The 18,860-nt window shown below is 45.4% G+C and overlaps 1 protein-coding gene across 1 annotated transcript in view; it reads right to left on the reverse strand.

Moving 5' to 3' along the window:
* Positions 1–17,664, reverse strand: part of LOC133015076 (nesprin-2-like) — a 30,783-nt gene extending 13,119 nt beyond the window's left edge. Inside the window, exons 1-7 of the mRNA XM_061082207.1 lie at positions 17,527–17,664; positions 16,088–16,246; positions 14,837–15,003; positions 7,583–7,745; positions 3,403–3,590; positions 2,140–2,290; positions 729–911 (exon numbers count right to left, since the gene is read on the reverse strand). Coding sequence (XP_060938190.1) covers positions 729–911; positions 2,140–2,290; positions 3,403–3,590; positions 7,583–7,745; positions 14,837–15,003; positions 16,088–16,246; positions 17,527–17,628 — 1,113 coding nt within the window. The 5' untranslated portion in view covers positions 17,629–17,664. The remainder of the gene's footprint in view (positions 1–728; positions 912–2,139; positions 2,291–3,402; positions 3,591–7,582; positions 7,746–14,836; positions 15,004–16,087; positions 16,247–17,526) is intronic.
* Positions 17,665–18,860: the final 1,196 nt, after the last annotated feature.

Genomic DNA, 18,860 nt, shown 5'->3' on the forward strand with positions numbered 1-18,860 from the left:
ATCTATGTATCTATCTATCTATCTATTTATCTATCTATATATCTATCTATCTATGTATCTATCTATCTATCTATCTATCTATCTATCTATCTATCTATCTATGTATCTATCTATCTATGTATCTATCTATCTATGTATCTATGTATCTATCTATGTATCTATCTATGTATCTATCTATCTATGTATCTATCTATCTATCTATGTATCTATCTATCTATGTATCTATCTATGTATCTATCTATCTATGTATCTATCTATCTATCTATGTATCTATCTATCTATGTATCTATCTATGTATCTATCTATCTATGTATCTATCTATGTATCTATCTATGTATCTATCTATGTATCTATCTATCTATGTATCTATCTATCTATCTATGTATCTATCTATGTATCTATCTATGTATCTATCTATGTATCTATCTATCTATGTATCTATCTATCTATCTATGTATCCATCCATCCATCCATCCATCCATCCATCCATCCATCCATCCATCTATCTTTCCTTAAATATAAATAAAGTAGATGATAAACATGTAAATGAAATGAATCTGATCTGTTTCTCCTCCTCCTCTCTAACCTGTGATTTACTGATTGTCCCTTCGCTGACTCAGCTGTAAACTGAGGCAGCGAGAGGTCGGAGGTCAACCGCCACCAATCAGGTGAGTTCTCAGCAACAGAAACACCCCCCGTTCACACCCTTTGTGTGTTGTGTGTCTCACCTTGAGCCTGCGCAGCACGGCGCCCACCCTCCGCTGCAGCCCGTCCCACCGCTGGTTCCCCTCCTGCACCATCACCTGGAGCCGGCTGGCGGCGTCGGTTCGATTCTCGCGGGCCAGGCGGCGGTACTGCTTGTTGACGAGCTCCAGCTGAGTCAAGCGCTCGTGAACCTGCCGCTGGAACGACTGAGAGACGGAAACACACAAACAACACAACACACACAATGGAGATTTCAATTGTAAATAAAACCTTTTTTTAATTGATATGTTTTTTCCCTTGTAAATTCCTATTAGATCAAATATGTGATTTGATCAAATCTATTTTAGATGTGTTTTTTATAATTGATTATTTAATTGATTAATTGATTTACACAGACACAATAACTATTAACTCCAAGAGAAGTAAAGCCGGGATTAAATTAAATTACAATACTTTCTTTAAAAATTTACATATATTAAAGTCACACAAACAACACAACACACACAATGGAGATTTAAATTGTAAATAAAACCTTCTTAAGTATTTTCAAAGTTATGAAGTCATTACTTTTTTTAATTGATATGTTATTTCCCTTGTAAATTCCTATTAGATCAAATATGTGATTTTTTAAAATCTATTTTAAATGTGTTTTTTATAATTGATTATTTAATTGATTAATTGATTTACACAGACACAATAACTTTAAACTCCAAGAGAAGTAAAGCCGGGATTCAATTAAATTACAATACTTTCTTTAAATATTTACATATATTAAAGTCACACAAACAACACAACACACACAATGGAGATTTAAATTGTAAATAAAACCTTCTTAAGTATTTTCAAAGTTATGAAGTCATTACTTTTTTTAATTGATATGTTATTTCCCTTGTAAATTCCTATTAGAATAAATATGTGATTTGATCAAATCTATTTTAAATGTGTTTTTTATAATTGATTATTTAATTGATTAATTGATTTACACAGACACAATAACTTTAAACTCCAAGAGAAGTAAAGCCGGGATTAAATTAAATTACATTACTTTCTTTAAATATTTACATATATTAAAGTCACACAATATAACACAACACATATGAACAGACAACCGGCTGCAGCTGCTCTCAGGATTAAAACCTGTTCCAGTCACTTTATGGATTTGAACCCTGGACTGGTCCCACAGCTCCCAGCACGTGTCACTGGAGCCTGGATGTGGGTCAGCGGCGTCCTCACGATGACACGTGTCAGGAAGCCAACGCCATCGACTCTGTTGCTGTGGCGACGAGGGAATCCCGGCAGAGTCCAGATTACCGGACGCTAATCTGGGTTTCTAATCCAGAGCGACAGGTGGAAGGTGGAAGGAGACCTGAACCTGAACGCTCCCTCACACAGACTGAGATCCAGAAGCTATCAGAGTAATCTTTCTCTGCTGACCTCGAACTTCTTGAGCTCCTCCTTGGCGCCGGTGTAGAGCACGCCGGCCGAGTCGGGGTCGGCGGCGGTGACCTCGGCGCTCTTCAGCCAGTCTTCGAAGCGAGAGTAGTCGTCCAGGAACTTGCTCCAGAGACGCCAGGTTTCCTCGATCCTGTCGAGAGTCATTTCACAAAGTTTAAAAAACCTCAAAGCGTCAAATCCATTCCTGTCGATCTGATCAAATCCAAACGTTCATTCTCGATTCCAGGGGTTTTCAACTGGTTTTGTCCCAGGGACCAGGATCCTGACTAGAAAGGAATCCGCGGCCCACTGATGTGCCTAAGGGAGTTTTAACATTTGGTTTTCCATGTTGGTTTTATTTAAAAACCTCAAACAAATCTAGATATAAATATACTTAAAAACCTCAAACAAATCTGTGAAAAAACAACAAAACCTGTTGATTTTCAGTGCTTAAGAATTGAAAAACAAAATTAAAATGCAGTTTGTAGTTGTACTGCATCTCAGAACCATATGAACATCAATATATAACGTTCATGACTTAAATGTACAGACGTGTAGCTGACATGTTGAGAGAACGTTAAAGTAACGATGATCAATAACAATCAACATAAACTGGGGCTACAACTGAAGAGGGAAGATGACAAAGTAATGCAGAATATTATAAATGATAATCAAACAAAATCACACAAACAATTGAGGCCTACTTAAGTTTAACCTCATGATCACCAGCACCTTTATATTATTTTAGCCATATTTTTCTTATTTTAAATATTTTTCACGATATTCAAGAGTAATCTGGAAATGTGTTGAAATTAGGGCTGGGCAAGTTAACTCGTTTAATCGAGTTAACTCAAGTGATGAGTTAACTCGATTAATTATTTTATCTCGCATTAACTCAGGTTTGATTATTTATTGTTTTATTGTGAAAGTCAGGCTTTTATTTTGTGAAAGTCTGTTGCTGACTGCTGCAGAACAGGAAAAAAGAAAATAATTGGCGGATAAACAATCGAGTTAACTCATCACTTGAGTTAACTCGATTAAAACGAGGTTAACTTGCCCAGCCCTAGTTGAAATATCAAAGTGAATTTCGCGGACCCCCTGCAATGCCGTCGCTGACCACCAGGGGGGCCGCGGACCCCCGGTTGAAAACCCCTGCTCTATTTGACACAAACTCCCGTCCCGGCTTCATAAAACCATCGTTGATTTCATCTTTCTGAGTGACTCATCCAGCAGAGACTCTTCCATCCTCCTGGAGCTTCTCACCTCATCCTCCTCTCCATGGACATGGCGCAGATGTTCCTCCAGCGCCGGTCCAGGCTGCGGCTCGTCTGCTGGATGGAGTCGTTCTCCGAGTCGCTGCCGCAGGCGTCGGCGTCGTGCAGCAGGACGTCGCAGAGCGTCAGCACCGAGGTCACGCTCGCCGTGTGCTGCTCGATGTCCCGCTGCAGGTCCTGCAGGACGCACACAACACAACACAACAAACGAGTCACAACACTGTCCCACTGTGGAGGGACACCAGCGTCCAACAGGAGAAGAACTCAAAGCAGTAACAGATTCAAGTGAATTAATAACAAGTTGCATTTAGACAGCTACAGTGGAATATGTGATTTGTCGTTAGGGTTGCAAAATTCCGGGAATATTCAATGTTGGAAACTTTCCATGGGAATTAACGGGAATTAACGGGAATTAACGGGAATATACGGGAATTAACGGGAATTAACAGGAATAAACTGGAAATGTTGTGGGTAATTTATACTTACTGTATTTACCTTGTCATATACAGACATAAAAATAAACATTTTGTTTTGTCATAGGCTGATTTGAGCCCTGAGGAAACTTTGGGCACTTGACTATATGCTTCTGCATCGTTGTGTCATTCTTAACATAGGTCTTTGCACAGTATTTGCTAATGTACACAGCCTTTCCTTCTACATTGGATGGGGTGAAATGTCTCCACACATGAGAGAGTGCACGTGGCATTGTTCTGTAGAATAAGATGAGAAAAAAGTTTGTAAAAAACACTAATGCAATGCCAGAGATATAAATAGTTAGCCAAACAATTGGAATCGTCTGTAAACATATTTTACAATTGATGGATAAATGAATGGAAATAGGCTAGATGAACAGATGAACAATCCTCAATCAGCATGCTAATATATTTTCCCAGTAATATCATGGAAACTTACCTGACTAGTCCTTCACTCTACAGCAGGCCTCAATAGCCCTGCTGTAGAGTGAAGCATGCTGGGAGTTATCTGTGCATGTGATGGAAGAATGACCAGTGGAGGGTTGAAACTCAACGTTCCACACATCTTTAAAATAGAGTTTTGAATGATGTTTTTATTGCTCAGCGTTTAATTTGCGTAGTTTTTTTTTTTTCAAAATTCCCCAAATTCCCGAGCTTAATATTCCCGTGGAAAGTTTCCGGAAATTTACCGGAAATTTTCCAACCCTTTGCAACCCTATTTGTCGTACACTAATCGCTGAGTCGCTTACACAGAATACAAGTTATTGTTTTGTAGATGAATTGTGCAAAGTGTTAACACAACGATGAGATTGGGTCCCAGCTCAGTTTTGAACACGTTCCTCAGGAGCTTGTGATTCCTCTGATGTCCCTCGGAGGACGGACGCCACTTTCGTCCTTTTCCCGCTTGTTCAGAGTTACCACTCTCTGTGTTGCCATGGCGACGTGTGAAAGTGCGTCCAGGCAGGAGTCATTCCAGCCGTCACTCGTCCACTAATGAAGCGAGCTGCATTCTCTCTCTCCTCTAAAGTACACAAGTCCCGTCTCTTCCAGTTCTCTCCACAACTCACTCAGGTTTTCAGACGTGTGTCCTTCCTCCTCCTCTTCCTCCTCCTCCTCATCTCACTGTCCAAATCCAGACAGGAGATAAAATCCAAAATCGTCCAATTTGTTCTGACAGATCCTCTCCAGATCCAGACGTCTTTTTAAAAGTCGTCTCACCCACACGTGACCTTCGTCCACGGCTCAAACATCCATCATAAAACTAGAATAAGAAATGTCTCGTTCACCTGCTGCAGCCATTTGCATCTCCATCAAATCCAATTTATGACGTTATAAACAAATATTCATGGTTATTTAAAAGCCAACGCCTGGAAGTTTGATGCACAAGATGTTGGAAACGATGCAGCGTCAGCGTCTCGACTCTCAAGGCCAATTTATGCCTCTCCGTTTCTTCTATTACGGACAGATAAGACCGCCCTATCCGTCGTGAAACGCCCTCTCCGAGTGCTTAGTACAGCTTTTCGTACACGTCTGATTTTTCTAACTATCCGTCTTCATGTTGGAGACCCGACGGACCGCTCTTGGCTGTGATTGGTCCGCGAACGACATCATTTCCGTATGACGTCATTTCCGTATTTCCGGACCTCAAACTTCCTGTTTACTTCCATGTAGCATCAAACCCAAACACAACTATGATTCTACGATTAATGTGACGTGTGTGTTAAGCCAGCGGAGTTGTCCGGCTGACGGTGGCTCGTTAGAGCACTGAGGGCATGTGTGCACGGTCACATACGGTTATAACGAGCTTTCAAAACGGCGCTAGCAGGCTAGGCTAGCGGGCTAGGCTAGCCACCATGCTAACTGCGGTTAGAACCCGCCGTCACGACTTTAATTCCACTTCTATCATGACACTGTTTCTATAATACCGTCAGGTTAGAAGCAAACACTGGATAGTAGTAGTTAGTGTCGGGAGTCCCTGCTGACTGTGTGTGGAAGCTGGGGGGGGGAGCTAGCTCCGGGTAGCTTCTAGCTACATGTAGCCTCAAGCAGATTCAAGCTGTGGAATCAGCAACACAGTTCGGAAACAAGACCGGGGAACCGCTGCGCTAAGAAACGATTACATCAGCATCTTGACCCGCTGGGTGTCACTTTATTTAGTTCTGTTAGTTGCCATGGTTCAGTGTGTGGGAGGAGCTAACATGTCAACAGAGACACGTGGACTTCCTCTTCCCAAATGGGGTAGGCTTCTCTGAGCTCGTCTTCCGTTGCGCCACCTATGGGTTTGGCGGTGAATTTTTTCCGGACGTAGACTGACGGAGAAGTAAAAATCAAAAAGAGTCTTTGCCCCCTGCTGAGAACTCTCCGAGAAACGGACACGTAGTAGTATATAAGAGCCTTAAGAATAAAGACGAAGATGAAGAACCTGGTGAGAAGGTTTCAGACGGTGACTTGTAACGTTTAATTACCACGATTTGTTGAGACTCTAACAGCAGGAGAACCGATGGTAACATGTGACCAGAGTCAACCAATCCATCCAAACACTTTGTTTAACACACGCTGATGTTCGGGGGTCGACGTCTGTATTGAACCAAACAACTTCTCCACCTTTAAATATAAAGATAAATCCTATGATTTGTATTGATAATTATTGTATTTTGTCGTTTCCTTTTTCCTGCAGATCCACTTCCTCTCAAACCAACAACTTTCCTCCGTTTGCTAAAGTAGCAGAACGAGCCGCTAATGGACCAACAGGCTGAAGGGGGGGGGGGGGAGTCCGGCTCTCAGTGCATGTGAGTGCCCCCCCCCCTCTGGCAGCGTGCTGAGAATCCACTCTGCAGCACGCGCTCCGGCACACTTCGGTTATTACGAGGTGTGTGTGTGTGTGTGTGTGTGTGTGTGTGTGTGTGTGTGTGTGTGGGGGGGGATCCTGTGGTGAGTCTCCATTCTGCTCAGTGCACTTTTTAAAACTGCTTTTTACACCTGGTTCTTTCTGGAAGATGGAATTGTATTTTTTTTGTTTTTCTCTTTTTTACGGTCGACTCTTATTTTTCTGCACGAAAAAATGTATGTTTTGTAAAGCACTAATATTATCAAAATTACAAAGTGCTTTACAAAAGCATAGAATCAAATGAATTAATAACAAGTTGCATTCCGACAGCTACAGTAGAATATGTAATTTGTGGTACACTAATGGCTGAATCGCTTATACAGAATAAAAGTTATTGTTTTGTAGATGAATTGTGCAAAGTGTTAACACAACGATGAGATTGTGTCCCAGCTCAGTTTGAACACGTTCCTCAGTAGATTGTGATTCCTCTGATTATTCTGTAGAATAATATAACATAACGATCATATTTAATAAACTAACTCGGTGGAGCTCAAAGGCCCGTTAGAGATTCAGATTCCACTCATTAATATCAGTCCCTTAAAGATACCTTTTTGAATTTAATTCTTTGAAGAGGATTGATTCAACTTGCCTGATTTATTTCAACGAGATCTAAGAAATCAACAAAAAAATATCCAAACATGTTCTATCTCAATGTTCCTGCGTCTGATCCGGATCCGAACACAGAGTGAACCGGTTCCTCTTCGGATCCAGACCCAACAGTTTTTGTGTTTTCATGATAACAAACCATCAGATAAGATGAAAACAGAACCTCCTCTGTGGAGTCATGAACAGATCTCTCTCTCTCTCACCTGCTGCTCGGCCAGTTTCCTCTGGATCTCGTCCCCGTGGCAGACGCTGTAGACCACCGGCTTGGCGAGCTCCGCCTCCATGCCAGTCAGCCACGAGCGCAGGTTGTTCATGTTCCTGTCGAGCTGCTGCACCGTCACCAGCGTCTCCTTCAGCTTCCTCACCCTGCAGCGGGGGGGGGGGGGGGGGGGGGGACTCCAGGTTAGGAAGTGCTACGTCACATTTCAACGAGAAGCGTGAAACATCTGAGTCCAGTGGAGAATCTGATATTAGATCTGATTTGTTCTTCTGACCCACAATGAAACCAGAGGCCTCAGGTTATTGAGCCATGAATTTGTTTTAGTCAGATTGTAATACTTAAAATAAGAGAGAGAGAGAGAGAGAGAGAGACAGAGACAGAGACAGAGACAGAGACAGAGACAGAGACAGAGACAGAGACAGAGAGAGAGAGAGAGAGAGAGAGAGAGAGAGAGAGAGAGAGAGAGAGATACTACAGTACATTCCAGCTCTGCTCTCAGGTCAGTGACCTACATCAGCTCCACACGCAGCAACACAATGCAGAGAGGGACACACACACACCTGAGTGTGACTGAGAGGTTCCACCCAAAACACCTGTGTGTGTCTTGTTTGTGTGTGTGTGTGTGTGACATTCATACTGTGTTCACTTTGCAGTTCTGTCATTTTCCTTAAACAAAATATACACTAATGTGGATTGTGTGACTTCTGATTTCAGCAGAGCATCGATGAACAGATTTCTATTTCTGCATAATATTATATGTTTATCTGTATATTTCTGGAAGAACATCTCCCCTCTCAGAACCTTGAGAAGAATCCACTAAATCAAGATTTCGGAATTAACCACCAAAATTTTTAGAAACACATAAACAATGTTAAAGAAAGAGAAATAAAAACGTCCTGGATATCCACCCTCGATCAAATCTGTTCCAAAAGCTACTGAGCTACTTCCTCGACTCATCCAGGATCCGTCCACCAAGTTCCACAGGAATCTGTTTGTTGTTTTTGTTTCATGCCGACGCTACTGAAGGTGCAACGATGCAACAGTGACATCATCACAGTGACATCATCACAGTGACATCATCACAGCAACAAGCTGCAGACGCTGCTTTTACATTTACATTTTCTTTTACATTTTTACATTATACACCGAGGAGACAGGTTTTCAACAGTAGTGACATGCTACTGTCCAGATGTTGTCTCCAGATGCAGCTGCATGAATGTGTTTGTGAGCATGTGTGTGTGTGCATGTGTGTGTGCATGTGTGTGTGTTCATGTGTGTGTGTTCATGTGTGTGTGTTCATGTGTGTGCATGTGTGTGTGTGCATGTGTGTGTGTACATGTGTGTGTGTGTGTTCATGTGTGTGTGTGCATGTGTGTGCATGTGTGTGTGTGCATGTGTGTGTGTGTGCATGTGTGTGTGTGTGTGCATGTGTGTGTGTGTGCATGTGTGTGTGTGTGTGCATGTGTGTGTGTGTGCATGTGTGTGTGTGTTCATGCAGGTGCACGCTGGGGGTTTTCCTGCGTCTCCATCATGTGAGGACGTGTCAGTGGACGAAGGGGCGGAGAACAACATCAACAACATGCTGCTGCTGCGACCGTAGAAACTCACAGAGTCACACACACAACCACACACACACAACCACACACACAACCACACACACACACACAGAAACACAACAAGACGAGCGGATCTGAGCTCAGTTTGCTCGGATGTGTCGGCGTGCGGTCGCCTACATGCCTGCACTGCACTGACAAAGCCTGGCCCATCCCCCTTCTCTCCGTCTCTCCTCCTCCTCCTCCTCCTCCTCCTCCTCCTCCTCCTCCTCCTCCTCCTCCTCCTCCTCCTCCTCCTCCTCCTCATCACAACAAAACCCCCCCGGTCTGCTTCCCATTCAGCCGCCGGCCTCCTCAGCCTCACGCCAGCCGGGCGCCAGACGAGGGATCAGAGAGAGAGAGAGAGGTACTCACGGGTGAGGAGGCGACTCCGGAGCGATGGCTCATCCGCTATAAAGAGCACCGACCCCCCCAACCCCCCCATCCCCCCATCCCTCCTCTGCAGTCCCCCCCTCCTCCTCCTCCTTCCCTCCCTCTCTCCACCCTCTCTCCTCCACAAGCATCTGGAGCAGGTTCACTCGGGGACACAGAGTCAGGACGACTTTATGAAACCTCACAGCAACTAAAGAGGTTTTAAATAAAAGTCTATTTTTGATGAAACGCTGAAGAAAGTGAACAAGGAGACTTCAAACTGCCAAAATGATCAATTTAGAATGAATTTGAATGAGACATAAAGCAGAAAAAATATGAAATCATCAAATTTTAAACGCTAACCCTAACCCTATATACTAAAGATCCCGTTTGTTAAATGAATAAATGATTTTAAACGAATCTGATGAAAAGGCATAATCCTTAAAAATAAAGAAAAGAGTTTTTACTTTTAACAACAAACAGATTCAACCAACAGAACTTTATAAATCTCCTAAATAGTCTTTTGCCTTTAGATGTGTAGAAGGACACGTGTTTGTATTTCCTGGCTTCAGCTTCACTCAGCACGGTGACAGGTACTGTACGAGCAGAAAATGAGATATTCAAAGTGTCAAATATCTGTTAAAGTACAAGAATATATAAAATATAGAATATCCGGTGACACCAGCGCAGACCTACATCAACAGAGTCCACAACCGGGACCAAAGCACCGGAGCTCATTGAAGTGAGTCCAGGTCTCGAGCAGATTTCAGGTGCAGCTGCTCGACGCTGCTTCTGGATCTCGGACACACACACACCCAGCGGGAACCCCCCCCCCCCCCCCCCATCACAGAGACAGACGCCGGGGGTCCGGAGCAATAAGTGCACCAATAAATAACACGTCTGAAGGTCGACGCTGCAACAGGTGGAGGAGAAGATGGAGAAAACCAAAGCTCCTTTCAGACTGGACATATGGTTTCTGCTGTTTTCACGTTCAAGTGACCGTTATGTTAATGTTTGATGTGGTTTCATTCATGAGCCACGATGCCAACATGGTTTTTATCTTTAAATTTAGAATCACTAAATACGTTTCCTCATTATTTATTTAAAGAGATAAATATTTATCAGCTACTTAATTGATATTTTTCCATTTCTATTCAACCATTTTGCAAGATGTCCATTCACGCATTGTGTTTTCAGGTGTGTTAATAATAATAATAATAACTTTATATTATTCAATACAAGTTTTAAAATGAAAACGTATCAGTGTGGATTTGTTTTAGGATCCTCGAATCACTGACTTATCTCAAATTGATTCAGACTCACGGGTCCGAAGTGTTTTCTACACAAAGGTTCAAACCAGAGTGTTTAAGAACAGATGTTATATTATTTTATATTATCATAATTCTATATCTGTGTTCATGCTCCTTTTTTAGGAAGATGTTGACGCTGTGGAGATTAGAATCGCTCACACTCGGACCTGAACTCTCAGATTCTCCTTCCCTCCAGTTCCCCATCCCTTGTTCCACCATGGAAAGCTCCACACCGTCACCATGACGACCAGGAGTAGGACCACTTGAACAGAGCGAGGGTCCATTAAGCGCACACTTCATTTCTTTTATGTCTCCGTTAGAGCTCGACAACACGACACTAAATAATCTGCGAAAGCTGCACTTGAAATTAACGACTCGACAAACTGTAACTCAGACACACAACACTGTGAAGAAGTGAGTGTGCACATGTGCCAGGTGTGAGGAGACAGAGAGGGGGGGGGGTTGTCTTTTAAAAGACGCCTGCCTCGCGTGCATCTTGCACTCGGACAATGAGGAGGGAGGGTGGTGGCCCCCCCGGTGGCCCCCCCCGAGGCCGAGGGCCCGTCGGCACAAAGGCCGGTGTCAGCAGCAGCCGGCAGCTGCAGGGCCAGAGGGGGGGGGGGCGGGGGGGGGGCGAGGACCCGGTTGGTTTTGGGAACAAAGGCAACGAGACAGTGTCAACGCTTCTAATCCCCGAGCAAGTCAGAGCCCAGAGGTCATCTGACACAACTTAGTGATGCGAGACGCAGACAAAGGACGAGGATACGACGCTCGTCAGCGCCTCTGAGTCAGCTGCTCTCCAACGCCACCGCCGCTCGTCCACCGCCGCTGTGCAAACATGTGACACGGAGCGGCCGGACTCCGGCAACAGGACCGACCACAGGATCCCAGGGGTCTGAAGGCCGGCGCATGCTTCTGTGTTTCCAGGGGCCCGGAAGCGCAAGATCCCTTCTGGGACCCTGACGTGCTTATGTGCGTCGACCAATTTTTCTAACTAGACGTCAAAGCTCCGCAAGCCTCACGTAGCCCGCAAGGCTGTGATTGGTCTGCTGACTACATCCTTTCCGGAGTCGCATTTCCGGTTCATGCGCGATAATCCCGGCGGAAACCACGGAAGATTTAGAAGAACGAATATGGACCAAATAGAAGAGCGTTCGGCAGAAGAGATCTGACACTATGACCACGAGTATAACCCGTCACTGACCGGTGGATTTGTCCGCCAGAAAAAGGCTCTGAGGAGCCGCCGTGGCGATGTAAATAAACTTCGACAAAAAACTTTACTCCGCCTAGTGGTCTGGTGGGGAATTGCATGGCAACACGATCAACGCTTGAAAAACCATGAATGACAACGAGTCCTGCGTCACGACTGCGTGAAAAGCCGCAGACGGCGTCGCAGAAGCATGCGCCGGCCTTAAGACTGGAAATAAAGATGGACGCCGTTGACGTGGCACCACTTCCTCCTGGGGGGGGGGGGGTTAAAACACGCTCGACCAACAGCGAGTCAGTCTCAGCTGTCAATCAAGACGTCTCAACCATGATCACGACACATCAAATAACTAAGAACAAACTTTTGTGTCCTACGAGAAGCTTTCAGCGAACAAGGAGGAGTCATACTGTGGCCCGCCACTAGGGGGCGACTGAGATGTTCTGGCTTCACTTTCTGGGAGCTGTCATGTCGTCCATCTTTATTTACAGACTACGATCTGATCACACGTCGGACATGTTGGTTCCTAGAGGAAGATTCAGTAGATGATCGTGGTCGTGCTGAAGTGCATTATGGGAGATTAGGGTGCTGGGCAGGGGGCGGGGGGGGGGTGATGAGTTACTTCCCGGTCCTGTTAAGCAGCTTGTAGGGACCCTCCCCCCGTTTATCAGCTTAGTGCCCCCCCCCCCAGCTTCAGGCCGAGCCTCCGATCTGTGAGTTCAGAGTCTAAATCCAAACCTCTGAAATGAGAAGATCTGAGTCACAGAGTTCAAATCAAAACTCGTCTCAAAGTTCTTCGAGTCCGTCTCCATGACGACACTGGTTCCCAGTTTGGACTCGTCCCCAGCGAGAGGAGGTAACGGTCGTTAACGGTTTCCTGCAGCTGAGGATCTGAATCCTCTCAGAACAAAGAGGACGAGAGAGAGAAGCTGCACATTCCATCACATCCACGAGACCCGTGCCTCAGCAGCTGCTCATTAACCGGCTTAGCCTCGTTACACAAGGGGGGGGGGGGGTGGGGGGGGGGGGCGTCTATTGTGCGTGATGCTCCCTCTCGTTAAAGACGGACGACACTAACGACCCGTCAGCTGTGAAACTGACCCGAGGATCCGCCCTCAGTTTCTGTTTCTGCTTTACACCTTCAACCGTCCTGAGATGTTCTGAGATCAAACTCGTCTCTGAGTTGGAGGCGTGTCCGTCCCGAGCCGTGTGACCAGACGGACGATCTAAGTCTCTCATGGGGGATCAGTCACCCCCCGCCCCCCCCCCCCCCCCTCCTGCACTGATCAGTCTCCACTTTGAACCCACTGTGCTGGAGATGTGACGGCCGGGCACTCGACCGCCCGGCGCCCGACCTGCCGCACGGCGAGGACGCTGATGACCTCTGACCTGTTCCACCACCAGGAGGAGTCTGAGTGACTGACGCCGAGCGAGAGGAACCGGATCCTGAGATCAGACTCGATCACGATCACTCATCCAGAACAGAGAAGTTAGAGACTATTCAAACCAGAGCAGACAGAGAGAAGAAGGTTCTGATTGTGTCTTCAGCCTTTTGGGTCCAAGTCCCTGTTTTCAAACTAGAATATAACGATGATGCTTTTAATAAAGTGAAGGTCAAATGCAAACAGTGGAATCCTTCAGGAGTTCGTTCACACCTGGTATCAACCTGGTACCTGAGTTCAGGTGTGAACGCACTCGGGTTCAGAGGAGGGGTCAGGTAAAGGGCAAGAGGTCAGAACATCGGGTCAAACTGTGATTTCTTCTTCTCCTCCTCGCTGCGTCCCACGATGCATCGCAACTTTACAAGCTGAGTCATGAACGTGTTTATTTGCATAAAGGGGCGTGGACGTGAGATCTGATCACGAGACGTTAACACCAGGTGTGAACGGAGCCACAGACATTTCACATCTCAATCAAGAGACTTCTTCAGTTTCAGAGATTCTTAGAATCTGCAGATAAACACTAGAATAAAAGAGTCTAAAGAATATAACATAATAAGCAGATATATATTTGTGTACTCTGTTCCTGTTATAACCTGAAATCTAAATCTATAAATGCAAATCTCATCTGCATTGTTTAATCTGTAAAACGCTGGTTTTCATATCAGCCATTAGATCAATCTGACGGGTTCTACACAGAACGACGCAGGAAGAAGGATTTCACTTTTCATCGTCTCAAACTTTGGCAGCAGGACGTGAATCCATCATGTGAAATAAAAACCTGTTACTTCACATCCAGGACACTGGACCAGCTGATGGTCTCATGTCTCTGTTCACGTCCGGCGTCTGTACGAGCTCCTTCAGTCACATGACGCTGCTCTCCTGCAGATCAGGAGCAAAGTGGCTCTGAGCTGCTCCACAGCCAGAATGAGATCTGCATTTATGGATTAATATGAATAATATCACTCTATCCTCTGTCGGCTCGGAGCCTTCATCTGCTGCAGCTGTGCTCTCTTTCTGTTTCCCCCACAAGCTGCAGGTGTGGAGACCAGAGGAATTCTGACTTCAAGATATGTCTTGAAATCACAGAGAGAAGCAACAGGTTTTATGGGAAATCATCTAAACGTTGCTGATCGTCCAGAGGAAAACGCAGCGGGAGCTAAGAGAGGATCCACCGGGTTTCCAAACTCTCCAAACCAACCCAGAGTGAGGACGGAGCCTCGGACGACAAGACAAACCAACACAGCATCAAACAATGAAACGCTCATGAAACCGATTCTCCAGGCCCCCCCCCCCTCCCTCTGTGCTCTGTCTTCCTACCTGGACTCGATGTGGTCGAACAGGTGCTGCCAGCGGGCGTTGATGTCCTTCAGCTGGTCGTTGATCTCCGTCTCCTTGGTCTTGTTGCTGGCGCTGATCAGTTGTTCTCCGAGCTGCTTCAGGTGCGTTTTGTTCTCGCTGAACAGGTTGATCTCCTCCATACAGTCCTGAAGACCAGCAGAGGAAGAAGAAGAAGAAGAAGAAGAAGAAGAAGAAGAAGAAGAAGAAGAAGAAGAAGAAGAAGAAGAAGAAGAAGAAGAAGAAGAAGAAGAAGAAGAAGAAGAAGAAGAAGAAGAAGAAGAAGAAGAAGAAGAAGAAGAAGAAGAAGAAGAAGAAGAAGAAGAAGAGAGATGATGATAAGTGACAGTTCATGTTTCGAGAGGAAAGTGATGGTGGAAATATTCAATTTAATCACGTAAGTCTGGACATTAACAGCCGGGTTTAATCTTAATGACTAAAGGGAACATGAATACAGATGTTATGTATTCAAACAATTAATAAAACTTAAAACATAGACTTTCAAATAATAATCTTGTTAGTTTTCATGTATATTTGAGACAAATTACTACAATTGAAAAAGTAAATTCACCTCATAAAACGTTCAGATTCAAAGCTCCAGGGGTTGAAAAGTGTTAAACCCCCTAAAGGGGCAAGAAGCCCCCCCCCATCCTCACACACACAGACACACACACACTCACACACACAGACACACACACACAGAGTCACACACACACCCACACCGTGACAAATGAAAGGGCCCTGAGTTGAACACAAAACAAACCCGCGTGGCCCCAGCTGTCGTCTCTTTAACGACTCACGGCTCTTTATAAAGCCCCCCCCTGCCCCCCCCCCCCACACACACACACACACACATCGTCCCAACACACAGCAGCTCTGACCTGAAAACATGACACAGCAGAAACTAACTGTGTGTTTCAGTGATTAAAGTTTGAAGGAGTTTGTTCAGAGACTCAACAGAAACATGAAGGATTGTGAAACTTCACTGGAGGCTGGATGAGTGTTTTTATATTTAATCCTCATGCTCCTGCACGACTTCATCCATCCATCCATCCATCCATCCATCCATCCATCCATCCAGCTGTTATCATATTAACAGAGTTCATCCTTCAGGGGTCGCAGTAAGAGCTGGAACCCGGCTGATGTAAACACAGGGAACCCCAGGTCACCAGGTCACCAGGATCACAGCTGACCCCCACCTTCACTATCACATTCACACCTGCAGCCTCGTACCTTCTTGAGTTTCTCCACCATCTCCTCGATGTTGAGGTCGGCGTTGTTGGGCAGCTTGTTCTCCATCTGCGTCAGCCACTCACACAGCTCCTTGTTCTTCTGGTTGAAGATGATCCAAGCGTTCAGCCGGTCGGCGACCTCCTGTTTACGCAGAGACACCTGAGGGTCAAAGGGACAGAAGATGTTACTGTGTGAGCACGTGTCATTGCTGATGTGAGTTCTCTAATACTCCAGAGTCCAGTTCTCTGAGCTTCTCACCAGGAGGCGAATCAGAAGAACAACCAGAAGAATCTGACCGGAGGAACCGAGAGAACAAACCCAGAGAACGACTCGGACTCAGAGGAAAGTGAGAGACAGTGAGATCAGCTTCCCTTCCCCCAAACTCGTTTTCATACAAAAGCTCCTCTCGGCTCATTTCAACTTTTCTCCTCCGTCACCATCTGTTCCCTCGTTCACACAATGACCCCTACCCCCCCCCCCACCCCCCCCAGACCTGTTGCTCTCTCTCTGTTAACACTCAATAAGATTTACCAACTACCCTCCACATTAAAAGGATCAGACTTTTAACACTAACGACTGGGAGAAGCCACCAAAAGGCCACGATGCAGATCAACTTCTGATTGAATTAGAAAAGTCTGAGTTTCTGCTTTGAGCGTTTTGGCCTCAGAGGGAAACTTTGAACTTCTGAGCTGAAGCGTGGGACGACACACAGTGAGTGACAGCTGCTGCTTCCATGTGCTTCAGCTTCTTCAGACTAACACGTCAGAGCTGAGACCGATAGAAGAAACACAACAAGTCCACAGGTGGAAATTGTGATGACTTGTTTCTGGTCTTCCATCTTCACTCCTGAAATGACTTCCTCGTGGAGACTTAACTTGTTTTGTCTCAAACCAGATTAACATTTCAACTGAGAGCGTTTCCTTATCTCACACTGTGAAGCTCCACAGAGTTACATGTAAAATCATGGGGGAGATTCTTGAGTTTCCAAAGATGCAGCCACATGTTCCAGGTTCATTCAGAGTCAATATCAACAAGTTTAAATAAAGAACAAAGACGAGCTGATGAACAATATGCACAGATATTATAGATTGGGTTTTGCTGCCTCAAAGGAAAATCTCTATCTGAGAAGTCGGGTCACCAGTGTCATGTTCGCTCAATCTGAACTTTGAAAGAATCTCTGCACCTTCAGATGATTGTTCCTGTGGAATTGACTCCAATTCTGAACTCTACACACCAGATAAAGATATTTACATTCAAATATAAGCTTTTAAAGTGAACTTCTGTGGCATTTTTAACATTTAGTAAATCAACATCTCTTAAAAAACCACAGCGGATCCAGTCAGGAAAAAAACCACGCTGCAGAGAAAAGTGAAGATGTTCCCGTGAGTGTTGAACTCATAAAGAATAAAGTGATGAAGCAGCTTGAAGTCGGGTGTTACCTTGAGGCATAGCTCCTCCCACTGGCAGGTCAGGTGCTCCACCTGCTCCTGCAGCAGCAGCACGTCCTCAGCGATGATGTACTGGGACAGGTCCGTCTTCATGGTGCTCAGCTGCGTCAGGCTCACGGCCCAGTCCTCCAGGGAGTCCTCGTTCTCCTGCATACCATCGCACAGGGAGACCACCACAACAGACTGTCAGAGAGACCCCCCCACCACAGCTCAGCTCGCCCACAGCTACTGGGCCGGCCCCCTTTGCTCTCTCTCTGCCCCTCACTACTCTCTCTCTCTCTCTCTCTGGTTCTCCACGCCCAGAGAGAGAGAGAGGATTAAGGGTCTGAAGGCCGGCCGGGGGGGAGGGGTGAGGGCAGCAGAGGGAGGGAGGGAGGGGTGTGGGGGGGGAGGATAAAGGCTCTGATGTGTCTGAGGGGAGGAGCTGTGAGTAAAACTGGTTTCCAACTTGGCTTTGAAACTTTGAGTGATGTCCCTCAATCAAAATGTGTGTGTGTGTGTGTGTGTGTGTTTGTGTGTGTGTCTGTGTGTGTGTGTGTGTGTGTGTGTGTGTGTGTTGTTCCTGTTCAAACACTTGTTTACTTTACTCCTCTTTTATTCTACTCATCTCAGCCTGTGAGTTTCTGCAGGTTTAGTTTAACTAGTTGCTTGTTGACTGGTGTGTGTGTTTGTTTGTGTGTCTCTGTGTGTGTGTGTGTGTGTGTGTGTGTGTGTGTGTGTCTGTGTGTGTGTTGTTCCTGTTCAAACACTTGTTTACTTTACTCCTCTTTTATCCTACTCATCCCAGCCTGTGAGTTTCTGCAGGTTCAGTTGAACTAGTTGTTTGTTGACATGTTTTGCAGACGCACCTTGTTGAAGGTCTCGTTCCTCTGAAGCTCCTCGTCCCACTCGGGAATCATCTGGTTCACGAGCGTCTTCATGTCCTTCAGCTGCAGCTCGCTGTCCCCCAGCCGGGCCGAGCAGCGCTCCCAGTTCTGAGACACACACAGAGAAACACGTTAGAATCCGACTGATCCGATCAACGCAACAGGGTTTTAAAACAAACAGAGAACGATTGCATCTCTTTGTCTTTTGCTTCCTTCTAAATTCATGTCTTCTGTCGTGAATTAAAGCTGATTGGATTAACTCGGCTGCTCAGGGGACAGATGGAGGATCCAGATGTCTCCACAGCTAATGAGTTGAAAATACAAAACTGAGACAAATCACATGGAGCTGCAGCAGCGAAGAAGAATCAGAAGACCTTTGAATTCCCACTTCTCTGTTCTGTGTTTCACTGACTGTTCCTACAGAACAACATTAAATTAAGAAAATGTTGAGTTTATGAG

The sequence above is a fragment of the Limanda limanda genome, chromosome 12 (assembly GCF_963576545.1).
Source record: "Limanda limanda chromosome 12, fLimLim1.1, whole genome shotgun sequence".
Classification (NCBI taxonomy): domain Eukaryota; kingdom Metazoa; phylum Chordata; class Actinopteri; order Pleuronectiformes; family Pleuronectidae; genus Limanda; species Limanda limanda.